The sequence below is a fragment of the Geotrypetes seraphini genome, chromosome 2, assembly GCF_902459505.1.
Source record: "Geotrypetes seraphini chromosome 2, aGeoSer1.1, whole genome shotgun sequence".
In the NCBI taxonomy this organism is placed as follows: Eukaryota; Metazoa; Chordata; class Amphibia; order Gymnophiona; family Dermophiidae; genus Geotrypetes; species Geotrypetes seraphini.
The window spans coordinates 154,178,321-154,193,337 of NC_047085.1; the positions used below are offsets into that span (position 1 = coordinate 154,178,321).

At 47.8% G+C, this 15,017-nt stretch overlaps 1 protein-coding gene across 7 annotated transcripts in view; it reads right to left on the reverse strand.

Moving 5' to 3' along the window:
- Positions 1-3,633: 3,633 nt before the first annotated feature.
- The window catches only part of PPP4R1 (protein phosphatase 4 regulatory subunit 1), a 354,086-nt gene continuing 342,702 nt past the window's right edge, over positions 3,634-15,017 (reverse strand). For all 7 annotated transcript variants that reach the window (XM_033934064.1, XM_033934063.1, XM_033934068.1 and 4 more), the window contains one exon: positions 3,634-4,728. In XM_033934064.1, coding sequence (XP_033789955.1) covers positions 4,565-4,728 — 164 coding nt within the window. In that variant the 3' untranslated portion in view covers positions 3,634-4,564. The remainder of the gene's footprint in view (positions 4,729-15,017) is intronic.

The following is a 15,017-nucleotide window of genomic DNA, read 5'->3' on the forward strand; positions in this document are numbered from 1 at the left end:
GCCCGGAGCATAAGTTCGCTAGAGGCTGAAATCTCCAAGCCGGTTTTTTTTTAATGTTCAGCAGCGGCAGATGACAGCTGGGCGGACCGCCCAGCTAAAAGGCCCTAGGGAGAACACTGGAGAGGAAGGCTGATCGGCCCGTAGATCAGGACGGCAACACGAGTGCGATCGACTCGAGTTGCCTTCCTGAGCTACTGGTCGATCGCGATCGACGCGTTGGGCACCCCTGGTCTAGAACATCGCTCAACAGTAATTTTGGTTGTATTACTACAGAAAAGTGTTACCATAATATACATTCTGATACTCATGTTGAAGTATGCACAATAATTTTGTTTTAACTTACCTGCTTTTTAAACAAAAATCCATCGCCTACACTTTCTTAGACACAACTGATTCCCTCAGCTCCTTGAAGCAGAAAAACATATTTTATAACATTGCAACCTTTCCTCAGCTTCTGGAAGTACAGTTGTGAGAACTTATCCATTCATTAACAGAGAGGAAGATTGTGAGAGCTGTGGTGGAGAGCTCCTCCTTATCTGTTCCTCTTGGAAAAGAAGAAGGATCCACAGAGCATTTCACTCAGTAGCATCACAAGAAACACCACTTTGCCATCACAACTCAACCAACCAACAGGAAGAAACCCAGAACAATAAGCATGGGTATATTATGTTTGCCTGTTTATCAGCCAACTTACCTTTCCTACAATGTAGAAACAGAGGCCTAGATTCACTAAGCCCACTGATCGTGTCCCGACCAATTTGCAACCCCGACCTGATTCACTAACTTTCCTCCCAATCTGATCCTAATCCGCACATGCAAATGAGGGGAAATGGCATGCAAAATAGGAAGGCAGCGATTCACTAAACACACTGACTGGGCTGGCCGATCCAAACGCGAGTGACTGCTGAGGACCAGTCGCTCACGTCTTTGCCGACTGACCTGCTCTCTGCCGCGCTGCTCTCTGCCTCCCCGATTCTCCCGGCTCGCACTGCAGGGAAGGACTCTACTGCTCTCTGCTGCCCTCCCCTGCAGTGCGAGCCCGTGGTTTTAACGTGCGTGTTCAAAGCGGGGCTGCATTACGGCGTATTCTGCTCTGTTCCAGAACACGTCACAGTGCAGCTCCGCTTCAAACCTGCGGGTTAAAACCATGGGCATGTGTCACTGATTTTTTCTTGTGGCTTCTAATGCCGGAAGATTTGTTTCCTGCCTGTCTTTCCATTACTGCTGGGGCTGCTCGAGCTAGATTGCTAAAACATTCACTTGCTGTCGCCTCCAGTTTACACAGACAAAAAGCATGAAGCAACAGCGTTGTGCGTAGTACAAGCAGAACTGGGCTTTTTTTTTTTTTTTAAGTGCAGATCTCTTCCCCTAGTCGACTGCAGAATTTTGAGCTCCTCGACAGAAGCATACACCCATATTGTGCATGTACTTATGGCATCACAAGTAGTAAAGCAAAGGAACGTAAAATCCAGAAAAGAACTCCCCACTTGCTTCTGCAGATAAATTTTCGATGGACAGGGTTGGAAGAGTCAAGTGCTTTCTTCATGAGAGTAAGCGCATGCGCAGACCATCTACCGCAGTGGTCTCAAACTCAAACCCTTTGCGGGGCCACATTTTGGATTTGTAGGTACTTGGAGGGCCGCAGAAAAAAATAGTTCATGTCTTATTAAAGAAATGACAATTTTGCATGAGGTTAAACTCTTTATAGTTTATAAAACTTTCCTTTAACAGTTTTACCTTATGCAAAATTGTCATTTCTTTAATAAGACATTAACTATTTTTTCTGCGGCTCTCCAAGTACTCTATTTTTTCTGCAGCACTCACATTTAAAGTTTAATATCTTTTCTTTCTCAAAACTGGCACATTTCAATTACTAAATTGAAAATAAAATCATTTTCCTACCTTTGTTTGGTAATTTCATCAGTCTCTTATTGCACTTTATTCTTCTGACTGTGCATCCAATATTTCTTCTCTTCTTTCAGCCTCCTGTATGCTTCCTCTCCTCCAGACCTCATTCCCTCCCCCAACTTTTTCTTTCTTTTTCTATGTCTGTCTTTCTCTGATTCCTTGTCCCATTTTTTGTTTTGTTTCTGGCTCCCTGTCACCCCTTCTTTCTTTTTTCCTTCTGACTCCCTGCCCCCCCCCCTTCTTTCTTTCTTCCTTCCTGCCCTCCCCCATGCCACTGCCGCCGGGGAATAGGCTGCTGCCCGATGTCATCGGGGAACAGGCCGGCACCATGCTCTTTTATCTCCCTGCTTCTCTCGCCGCCCGATGTCAATTCTAACGTCGGAAAGGACGTTCCGGGCAGCCAGGCAGCGATTGGCTAGCCAGAACGTCCTCTCGACGTCAGAATTGAGGTCGGGCGGCGAGAGAAGCAGGGAGATCAAAGAGCATGGTGCCGGCCTGTTCCCCGATGGCAGCGGTGAGAAGGGAAGGGAAGCAGTTGGGCACCCCTGCTCTAGACGAGCCGCACTCTAGGAAGAACAGTGGAGGGTGACCAGTTGTGCGGACTGCCCCCCCCCCCTTGGTATGCCACTGGAGCAGCAGCGTGTCTCGCCGGCTCATTCCATTCAAAGCCGCGGGTGGCGGCTCCTTGCGAGATCCGCGCCTGCGTCTGAAGCCTCTCTGATGTTGTGATGTCAGAGAGGCTTCCGATGCAGGAGTGTATAGCGCAAGGAGCCGCCAACCCGCGTCTTTGAACGGAACGAACCGGCTAGACCCGCTGCTGCTCCAAAAGGAAGGGAATGATCCAGTCCAGACTGTGGGCCGCAAATAAAACTTAGAGAGCCACATGTGGCCCGCGGGCCGCGTGTTTGAGACCGCTGATCTACAAGCAAAGAAGATGGTCTGAGCATGCATCTGGATCGCTCTGCAGCGATCCATGCAGTCATTGTGGGGCGTGTCTCCGATCAAGTTAATTTGCATGTAGAGGCTTACTGAATCGGTCGCCCGGGAAGACTCGGCCACGGATTGGAAAGGTAAGGGGGGTTTACATAACATAATAGCAGATTTTTAGACCGCATAGCCATAAGTTCAATGCAATTAACAAAAGATTTATGCTATGAAAAAATACAGGAATAATATGATATACAGAAATCTAGTTGATCAGAAATTTAGAAAAAAGAAAAGTTTTCAGCAGTTTTCTAAAATGTTCATAAGACGTAGATTTAATTAATAATGGATGGATATCTTTGTCATAGGGTTTAGTGAATCTAGGCCAGAATATCCTTGGTCTTGTGTTCTAGTCTTACTCATGCCTACAATTTCTATAAGAGGGCAGCACAGAGTCAGAAGAACAAAAATTCTTCTGAGGGTACCTAAGTTAATGCATAACAAAAAAAGGGTCTTTATCAAGGATCTCAACAACATCAAACCTTGAGGTTACTTTACAAACTAATAATTAAACCTAACTTGATTTTTATAAGAACTCAAAATTCAAATAATGAGTAGTTGCATTTATCAATAAAAGTACTGAATTAATTTCTCTTGTCTTCACTTCTATTTTTAAAAGTTGTTTCATTATGAAAAGGTGCAAAGTATAAAAAAGACCATTATAATTCCAGAGTACTCTCTTCAAAAACATTTCTTTTTAATCAATCCCATTCTCCCCCTCAAAAAAAAGAATAAAGGTTGTAAAATCTTATTAATAAATTTTATTTGAACAAGTAGTTAACTTGTGTCACAACAAAGCTTTAAACAACATGATTAAAGGCTGCCCCACTCCCGAGAGTGGTCAGAGATATATGTACAGTATATGAAGAAAAATGATGCACCTCAGAGCTGATCATGATCAAGTTAAAAATACCTGACAAAGTACATGTGCTAATAAGTTTCCTTTAGGTCATGACCAGCACGAAAAAAATTAGGACACGGGTACTCACAAAATTGTTGGCGAACATGTACAGCAATATGCTGCATTTAAGGAATAAGATCAAGAATCTAATGTAGTGCTAGCACTGAGCCCTTATAAGAAATCAACATTTCAATGCCCCCCCACCCACTTTCATTTACACACTTCAAGAACTATTCACACTTAAAGGTATGACAAAAGTTACACACTGCACGCAGCACTGGTAAACTCTCTGTCTGGCTAGAAATCTTTCATATCTAATACTGGAAGTCCTCTGATGCACTGTGGTACAAGTGTTGCCTTGCAGGCAATCAACCGTTCTTTATTTATTATCTACCTTTAAGAACAAAACTTGAAAGATATCCTTGGGAGAGAACAGTGGTGTAGGCCTCTAGAAAGAACAGCTTTCCTATAATGAAAATTACTCCTCCACCCATTCAAGTTTCTAAAATTGAGGAAGACAGAAGATTTAAGGCTTCGGTGGTAAAAATAATCCTCTGAGCTATTTTTGTTTGCAAAGTCAAGTTGAGAGAATTCAGCAACACACTTCCTTGACTCTTAAAATCCCTGACATCAGGCATTTGAAACGTTGACCTGTTACCAGTCAGGCAAGAGATGTCTGCTGTTGGCGCAGTGGTCATCACAGACCGTTCATATTTGGAACATTTGAGGATTCTGTTTTTAATTGTAATAGTAGTAACATTCAGAAACTACTTAATAAGTAGAAGAGGCAGTGCTCATGGCATCATCTGCTATTTTGGTGCTGGCAGGATGAATACTTGCAAAATACTTGACATCGTTGTCATAATCCATTTGTAAAGCCATAATAGTTTGTTCTACAGCTTCTTGATGAGAGTTGGCAGAATTTAAAAAGTATTCTGTGAATGAGATAAAAATGAAATGTTTTATAAAGAAGTAGAATCTGTGATTCAGAATTCTACAAGTGTTACTGAAAGAAGAAAACTCTACATTAAATAAAATTTCTTATAAAAGAACATGACTATTAGTTACAGTGGCGTACCTAGAATATATGATACCTGGGCCCCATCATTTTTTTACACCTTCTCATCTATATGAAAAACTTCTGATTATAACTTACATATCCAAGGAGTGGGTGGGAGGGTTGGGGATATCTTTGATTTTTACAGAGATTAATGTAGGAAAGGTTATTGAAGGAACCTATATATTTATGTTTTTCTTGATTAGTCATTTGGATACTTTTTCTAACATTATTATATGTACATCCAATTGTTTATTGCACTTTGATAGTTTGGAAAATCAATAAAGATAAAAAAAAAGAAAAACATGATTTTTAATAACAATCCACACATCGCACAACAAGAGTATACCTAGGAAAAAGCAGCATCTTTTAGACTGCAGTGAGTAGTAACACAATACAGTACACTCATTATAAAACTAAATAAGCCAGAGTAGTACAGATTAATCCTGCACAGTCAATGCTAACAGAGAACCATGTGTTTTATACACACAACACAGAAAACACCTACGCCCATTATGGAATATGTAATCATAAACCAACACTCCCCCCCCCACACCCTTCACAAAACCAGAGTGTGGCTTTTAGCACCAGCCACAGTGGTAACAGCTCTGATGCTCATAGAATTCCACTAAGCATCAGAGCTGTTATTGCCATGGGCGGTTTAGTAAAGGGAGGTAAAATAGAAATTTGTAGATAAAAGTTGAACTGAATCACTAAGAAACTGGACTCTGCTTGTAATGCAACATTACACAGAAACAGAGATGCATATCTCCTAATATAGTGCAAAATATAAGATAGCAGATGTAAATTTGAAAAAAACAGAGAAATAGCAACTATCACTTTACAAATAAACAAATAACACTCCCCCCCTTCTATGAAGGTGTGTTAGGGTTTTTTATTGCAGGCTGTGGTGATAAAAGCACCAACGCTCATATGAATTCTATGAGCATCAGAGCTTTTACCTCTGCAGCCAGTGATTTTAAAAAAACCCTAAATGTAGCTTCATAAATCTCCCCTTTTATGAAGCCACATTAGGCTTTTTTATTACCGGTCATGGCGTATAAGCTCCAGCGCTCACAGAATTCCTATGAGCGTCAGAGCTAATATTGCCGCGGCTTTGTAAAAGGAGGCCAAAAGGGCGGGATAGGGGGGAATAAAACAAAAATAGAAAATAAGATAATACCAATTTATTGGACTAATGCATTTTACAATTAGCTTTCAAAGACCAAAACTACAGAATGACACGGTGCAGTACTCGGAGAGACCCCCAGGAAAGAGACTTTGGAGTACTTGTCGACAAGTCAATGAAGCCGTCCGTGCAATACGCGGCAGCAGCAAAAGGGCGAACAGAATGCTGGGAATGATTAAGAGGATCACAAACAGGTCAGAGAAGGTTATCATGCCGCTGTACTGGGCCATGGTACACCCCCACCTGGAATACTGCATTCACCACTGGTCGCCGTACATGAAGGGTCCAGAGAAGGGTGACTAAGGTTACGGGACTGGAGGAGTTGCTGTACAATGAGAGATTAGAGAAAACTGGGCCTCTTCTCCCTTAAAAAGAGGAGACAGAGAGGACATGATTGAAACATTCAAGATAATGAAGGGAATAGACTTAGTAGATAAAGACAGGTTGTTCACCCTCTCCAAGGTAGAGAGAACGAGAGGGCACTCTCTAAAGTTAAAAGGGGATCGATTCCGTACAAACGTAAGGAAGTTCTTCTTCACCCAGAGAGGTTGAAAACTGGAACACTCTTCCAGAGGCTATTATAAGGGAAACACCCTCCAGGGATTCAAGACAAAGTTAGACAAGTTCCTGCTGAACCGGAATGTACGCAGGTAGGGCTGGTCTCAGTTAGGGCACTGGTCTTTGACCTAAGGGCCGCCACGTGAACAGACTGCTGGGCACGATGGACCACTGGTCTGACCCAGCAGTGGCAATTCTTATGTTCTTATGGACAAATTTGTCCCCATCCCCGCAGGAACTCAATTTCCCTGTCCCGTCTCCGCAAGTTTTATCACTATCCCTGCCCCATTCCTGTAAGCTCTCCCTTAACTGCACAAGCCTCGAACACTTAGGAATTTAAAGTGATTGAGGCTTGTGCAGATGAGGATGGAGCTTGCAGGAACGGGGCAGGGACAGGAAAAGAACTCGTGGAGACAGGACGGGAAAATGAGTTCCCATGGGGAAAAATTTGTTCCCGTGTCATTCTCTAGCCAAGACCTCTTCTCTCAGGTCAGTAAAGTATACTGCTGTTATGGTATCCAGTCCTGACCTGAAGAAGGGGGTTTTGGTCTCTGAATTAGTCAAAAATATATTACAATTAGTCCAATAAAAAGATCACCTTATATCCATTTTCTATTTATAAATATTTATCAACACTAAAGTAGTATTGAAGCAAAAAAATAAATAGAAAACATTTTTCTACCTTTGTTTTCTCTGGTTTTTGCTTTCCTCATCTTTTCATTACTCTCTTCCTTCCATCCACTGTCTGCCCCTTCTATATGGCAGCTTCTCTCCTTCTATGCCCCTTCCAAAATCCATCTGCCTTCTCTTTCCATCTCTCTCTCCACCCTCATTGGTCTGGCATCCATCTTCTTTCCTCCCCTTCCCCAATTGTCAGGCATCTCTCTTCTCTCCTCCCCTTCCCTCTCCCATACCCCCATGGTCTGGCATTTCACTCTCTCCTCTCCCTTCCCTTTCTTCTTCTTCCTTCTCAATTTATTTTCTGCATCTGTCTAGATTAAATTCTTAGTATCCATTCCTCAATTTCCCCTTTCACTGCCCCACTTCCTTCCTAAATCTGCTCCCCTTTTTCTCTCTCTCCTACCCACTTCCATCTAGCATCTACTCCCATCCCCATCCAGCATCTGCTCCCTTCTCTCCCATCTCCACCTCCATCCAGCATAGGCTCTCCCTCTCTCCTCCCCACTAACATCCAATGTCTACTCTTTCTCTCTCTCCATCCACCCCCCTCTTCCATCAGCATCTGCCCTTTCTCTTCCCCTCACCTCATTTCCATCAGCATCTGTCCCCTTTCTCTCCTTCCACCACCCTTCCATACCAGTATCTTGCTCCCTTCTCTCTCCCTCCACCCCATTGCCAACCAGTATCTTACCCCATCACCTCCCCACAGCTACTATATACTAGTAGCAGCGACTGTAAATGTAATCATCACGGGACCTTGCTGCACCTCTGCTCCCGAACAAAGAAGTGATGTCGGAGGGGGTGTACCGGCAATCACAGGGAGGTGCAGGAAGGTCCTGTGATGACTGAATTTAAAGTTTACTGCTGCTGCTGCTGGTTCAGGAAAGCAGCAGCGGCAGAATAGGGCAGGAGGTTCTGTATCTGGTGTGCTAGCTGTGCACCGCAGCAGCAGCGGCTGTAAACTTAATTCGGTCATTGTGGGACCTTCCCGCGGCTGCCGGCTCTGCTCCGGAACAAAGAAGTGACATCAGAGGGGGTGGACCGGCAGCCACAGGGAGGTGCAGGAAGGTCCCGCAATGACTGCATTGAGTTTATTGCCGCTGCTGCTGGTTCAGGAAAGCAGCAGCAGGCAGAGGAGGGCGGGAGGTTACGGATCTGGTGTGCCGGCTATGCACACCCTTATAGTGTGCACCTGAGGTGGACCGTCCCTCCGCCCCCCGGCTTGGTACGCCACTGACTGGTTAGTGGAAATTGTTCAGCATCGTTTTATTGTGCCTGGCAAGTAAGTGACCAGGTGATCCTCAGGCCCACCAACCACCCAGCTATCTACTTGCCTAATGATTGAATCTCCCACTAGAATGGCTTCTTAATTCCTCCCTTCTGGGCAGAAGCCCCTGAAGGTAGATTCTTGGTGCAAGAGGATATTAAATCTGCATCTCCTAGTGGGCAAGTCCTGGTTACAGGATCATTTCCTGTATCACCATAGTGATGTTCTCCTTTTAGAAGACCTCCCTCCTCCAAGGCAGCACAAGGGCTGCCAGACTGGAGGTGGTACTTCTTTACAAGGTCTCCTCTATGTACCTCCCTCAACGCCTCCAAGTCTGCAACTCTAACCTTTAGCTGCAACTTGTTCTCCGAGAGCCAGGAGTTCTTTGCAGCGAGCACACATATAATTTCTTGTCAACTGGGAGATAATAAGAGAATGACACTGTGGTTGAAAAGGCTTGATAGTTCCCCTCTTGCTGCTGGACTACTCTCTGCATCTTATTATAGAGATGATTAATTAAATCCTATTAAGGTACTAGGTATAGAGAGCCTTAAATCCTATTAAGACTGGTATAGAGAGCCTTAAAATAATTTGTATGCTTTATTTAGTGTTTGAGTCTCAGCAAGTACACTTCCCCCTCCGACTCCGGGTTTCAGCATCTGCGGATTTGGTTATTCGTGATTTTAAAACAAAAAAGTCATTTTAATTTTTCAGGCTATTTTAAGCCCTGTAATCCCCCCCTTAAGCCTTACCTGATGGTCCAGCGGGTTTTCGGGGCAGGAGCGATCTTCCCACGCTCCTGCCCCATGCAGATCGCTCATAGGAAATGGCTGCCTTGAGCTCCCGTAATCTCTCGCTCCTGCCCTGAAAACCTGCTAGACCACCAGGTAAGGCTTAAGGGGGGGGGGCTTACAGGGCTTAAAACAGCCGAAGGGAAGCAGGGGTTAGGGGCAGAACAGGCCCAAATATTATTCACGTTTTTTTAAAATTTGTGGGCCGGCTCTGCCCCTAACCCCTGTGGATACGGAGGGAGAAGTGTAATGAAATGTAATAACTTGTTCACCTGTTGTACTAAGTAGGATAGTTGACTATTTAAATTAAAACTATAAGTAAAGAAAATGAGCTTGGGGTGAGTTGGTGTGGGGTGGGCAGGAGGAAATTCAGACTCTGCCTGCCAGAGAAAGCACAGTTACTTACCATAACAGGTGTTATCCAGGGACAGCAGGCAGATATTCTTAACGCTTGGGTGACGTCACCGACGGAGCCCCGGTACGGACATTTTAACTAGAAAGTTCTAGTTGGCCGCACCGCGCATGCGCGAGTGCCTTCCCGCCCGACGGAGGAGTGCGTGGTCCCCAGTTAAGATAAGCCAGCTATGAAGCCAACCCGGGGAGGAGGGTGGGATGTAAGAATATCTGTCTGCTGTCCCTGGATAACACCTGTTACGGTAAGTAACTGTGCTTTATCCCAGGACAAGCAGGCAGCATATTCTTAACGCATGGGTGACCTCCAAGCTAACAGAGAGGGAGGAGGGATGGTTGGCCATTAGGAAAATAAATTGTGTAACACAGATTGACCGAAGTGTCCATCCCGTCTGGAGAAGGTATCCAGACAGTAGTGAGAAGTGAACGTGTGAACTGAGGACCAAGTGACAGCCTTCCAGATTTCCTCGATGGGCGTGGAACGGAGGAAAGCCACAGAAGCAGCCATAGCTCTGATCCTGTGGGCCGTGACAGCACCTTCCAGTGAGAGACTGGCCCGAGCATAACAGAACGCAATGCAGGCAGCAAGCCAGTTGGAAAGCGTCCGTTTAGAGATAGGACGACCTAGACGGTTAGGATCGAAGGTCAAAAAGAGCTGAGGGGACGAGCGGTGAGCCCTGGTACGGTCAAGGTAGTATGCAAGGGCACGCTTACAGTCCAGCGTGTGCAACGCCTGTTCTCCAGGATGAGAATGAGGCTTAGGGAAAAAGACAGGCAATACAATGGACTGGTTGAGGTGAAATTCCGAGACCACTTTGGGAAGGAATTTAGGATGGTGAAAAACAGTGAAAGGTGGGTCGGCAACCAGTGCATGCAGCTCACTAACCCTCCTGGCAGAGGTGATGGCAATAAGGAAAAGCACCTTCCAGGTAAGAAATTTGAGCGAAGTTGTGACAAGAGGCTCAAAAGGGGGTTTCATGAGGGCAGATAAAACCACATTCAGGTCCCAGACGACTGGAGGAGGCTTCAGAGGTGGTTTGACATTGAAGAGGCCCCTCATGAACCGGGAAACCAGGGGGTGAGCCGTGAGAGGTTTTCCGAGGATAGGCTCATGAAACGCAGTGATGGCACTGAGGTGGATTCTGATTGAGGTAGACTTGAGGCCAGCGTCGGATAGAGAGAGCAAATAGTCCAGTACAGTTTCCACCGCCAATGAGGTGGGATCGTGGTGATGTAGTAGACACCAAGAGGAGAACCGGGTCCACTTCTGATGGTAACATTGGAGGGTGGCTGGTTTCCTGGAGGCATCCAGAATACGACGGACAGGCTGAGACAGATTCTCTGGAGAGGTCAGCCCGAGAGAAACCAAGCTGTCAGGTGGAGCGAGGACAGATTGGGATGCAGTAGAGACTGATGCTGCTGTGTAAGTAGAGTAGGAAACACAGGAAGAGGAATGGGTTCTCTGGAGCTTAGCTGGAGCAGGAGGGAGAACCAATGTTGGCGGGGCCACCGTGGGGCGATGAGAATCATGGTGGCTCTGTCCCTGCGGAGTTTGAATAACGTCCGCAACATCAGAGGTAGTGGAGGAAAGGCATAGAGGAACCGATCCGTCCAGTTGAGTAGGAATGCATCCGGGGCCAGACGATGAAGAGAGAAGAGTCTGGAACAGAAAAGGGGCAGCTGATGGTTGTGAGGAGCTGCAAATAGGTCCACCTGAGGAGTGCCCCACCGAGCAAAGATGGAGCGGAGTGTGGGAGGATCCAGAGTCCACTCGTGAGGTTGAAGGATGCGGCTGAGATTGTCGGCCAGGGAGTTCTGTTCGCCCTGGATGTAGACAGCCTTGAGGAAGAGACTGTGGGCCGTGGCCCAGGTCCAGATGCGGATGGCCTCCTGACAGAGGAGGGGAGATCCGGTGCCGCCTTGCTTGTTTATGTAGTACATGGCGACTTGGTTGTCTGTGCACAGGAGAAGAACCTGAGGGTAGAGAAGGTGTTGGAAGGCCTTGAGGGCATAGAACATGGCCCTGAGTTCCAGGAAATTGATGTGATGTTGACGCTCTTGAGGGGTCCAGAGTCCCTGGGTGCGAAGATCTCCCAGGTGAGCTCCCCACGCATAGGGGGAGGCATCTGTGGTTATGATCATGGAGTGAGGGGGTAGATGAAAGAGTAGACCCCTGGAAAGATTGGAGGAGTTCAACCACCATTGAAGAGATTGCTGAAGAGACGATGTCACAGAGATGGGATGAGAAAGAGGAACCGTGGTCTGCGACCATTGGTTGGCTAGAGTCCATTGAGGTGTCCTGAGGTGGAGTCGCGCCAGAGGAAGCACATGGACCTTCGAGGCCATGTGGCCCAGGAGGACCATCATCTGCCGAGCTGGGACGGAGTGATGAAGGAGCACTTGACGACAGAGGTGGAGCAGGGTCCGTTGTCGGTCGGAGGGGAGAAACGCCCTCATCAGAGTTGTGTCGAGAACCGCACCAATGAACTGAAGTCGCTGCATGGGAAGCAGGTGTGACTTGGGGTAGTTGATCTCGAACCCCAGGAGATGGAGGAAAGAGATGGTGTGTTGAGTGGCTTGTAGCACAAGCGGAGACGTAGGTGCTTTCACCAACCAATCGTCCAAGTAGGGGAACACCTGGAGGTTGTGAGACCTGAGGAAGGCCGCCACTACAATAAGGCACTTGGTGAACACCCTGGGCAATGATGCGAGGCCAAAGGGTAGCACTTTGTACTGGTAGTGATGGTGCTGTATCTGAAACCGGAGGTAGCGACGTGAAGTCGTATTGATTGGAATGTGAATGTAGGCCTCTTTGAGGTCTAGGGAACATAGCCAGTCGTGTTGAGAGAGAAGAGGGTAAAGCGTGGCAAGGGAGAGCATTCTGAATTTTTCCTTGACCAGACACTTGTTGAGGTCCCGGAGATCGAGGATGGGACGGAGGTCTCCTGTCTTCTTGGGAACCAGGAAGTAGCGGGAGTAGAATCCCTGACCCCTTTGATCTGAGGGTACCTCTTCGATGGCATTGAGAAGAAGGAGGGATTGAACCTCCCTCAGGAGGAGGAGGGATTGGGAGGAGTGAGAAGCAGACTCTATGGGAGGATTGTCTGGTGGAAGAGTCTGGAAGTTGAGAGAGTAGCCGTGGCAAATGATGTTGAGGACCCATTGGTCGGATGTGATGACCTCCCAACGGCTGAGGAAGAGTTGGAGGCGTCCTCCGATAGGCTGAGGAAGAGGCAATGATGGTGGGAGACTGGCTATGCCCTGGAGAAAGGAGTCAAGAGGGTTGAGATGGTTTTGACGGAGGGAGAGGTTTGGCAGGCTGATGAGACTGGGAACGAGCCTGAGGTTGATGCTGGTGACGAGGACGGCGAGGTTGTTGCTGAGGCGGGTTGAGAGGTCTGGCCGAGAACCTGCGTTGGTGGGAGGACTGCTGTCTGTAGGGGCGAGCAGGCGGAGTCTTCTTTTTGGGTTTGACCAGAGTGTCCCACCTAGTCTCGTGTGCTGAGAGTTTCTGGGTGGTTGAGTCCAGGGATTCCCCGAAGAGTTCGTCACCAAGACAAGGTGCGTTAGCCAGGCAGTCTTGGTGGTTAATGTCGAGGTCAGAAACTCTCAGCCAGGCCAGACGCCGCATGGCAACAGCCATGGCAGATGCTCTAGAGGTCAGCTCAAATGAGTCATAAATGTAGCGTACCATGAATTTACGAAGTTGGAGCAGACTGGAAATTTGCTGTTAGAAAAGAGGGACCTTACGTTCAGGAATGTATTTTTGCAAGGAGGAGAGTTGTTGCACCAGATGCTTCATTTAGAAGGAGAAGTGAAAGGTGTAATTATTTGCCCTGTTGGCCAGCATTGCATTCTGGAACAGGCGCTTGCCAAATTTATCCATCGTTTTGCCCTCTCTGCCAGGAGGGGTGGAGGCATAGACACTGGAGCCCTGAGTTTTCTTTAAGCTGGACTCCACCAGGAGAGATTCATGGGGCAATTGAGGCTTGTCAAACCCTGGGATTGGAATGACCCGGTATAAGCTATCCAGTTTGCGAGGGGCCCCGGGGACAGTGAGGGGGTTCTCCCAATTTTTGTAAAAAGTTTCCCGTAGGATGTCATGGACGGGTAACTTAAGAAATTCCTTGGGAGGTTGCTCAAAGTCTAGGGCATCGAGAAAAGCCTGGGACTTTTTAGAGTCGGACTCTAAAGGAATGGAAAGAGCAGCCGACATCTCCCTGAGGAACTTGGTAAAAGAGGACTGTTCGGGCTTTGAACCGGTGTCAATCGAGGAGGGTTCCTCGTCCGTCGAGGAAGCGTCTTCCTCGGTACCGTGCGGGGATTCTTCCCATAAGTCAGGGTCCCTGATGTCGGGGTGTGCACGGCGGGTCATCGGTGTGGAGGGTTCGGCATGGCGGGTCTTGGAGAGAGACTTGCCGGAGCGGACCGAGGTGGTACCGGGAGAGGAAGACCGGTGCCGTTCCTGGTACCGGGAGGGGTCGGCATCGGAATGGGCCTGTACCGCAGGTTGGGAATGGTGCGGTTCAGCCGAGAGCACCGGCATGGAGGTGTTAAGCGGTACCGAGGGGGTCGACACCGATGGGATCGTGCGAGGCTCGGACCGGTCTTGCACCGGAAGGTGTGAGGCCAGCAGTGCCGGCAACAGTTGTTGGAGTTGTTGCTGCAGCTGCTCCTGTAACTGGGTCTGGAGTATGGCCGCGATGCGGTCGTCCAGGGGAGGTACCGGTACCGCTTTTTTCTTTTTCGGTACCATAGGTGCCGCTCTACGCTCCGGCGATGAGGAGGCCGATGACGAGGCACTCACCGATATCGGAGCGGAGCGTTTGCGGGGTCGGTGCGGTGCCGGGAGGACCGGCGTCACAACTGTGGCAGGAGGGCGCTCAAGGGAAGTGGAAGGCTACTTAGCCGGCTTACCTGGGGCCAGCGACCCCGAAGAAGGATCTGGCGGTGTCGAAGTAGTCGGTGCCGACTTTTGAGATGCTGTCGACGTCGCGGCAGGTTCCATGGCAGATCCGGTGCCGAAGAGAAGATTTTGCTGGATCTGCCTATTTTTTAATGTGCGCTTTTTAAGAGTCGCACAGCGGGTGCAGGTGTCAGCCCGATGCTCCGGACCCAAGCACTGCAGGCACCAATTGTGCGGGTCGGTGAGAGAGATCGGGCGTGCACACCGCTGGCACTTCTTAAAGCCCGGTTGAGGGGGCATGAAGGGAAACACGGCCTCCGCAAAATCGAAGCCGGAGGCCTGTATGGTGGCAGTAGGCCCCGCC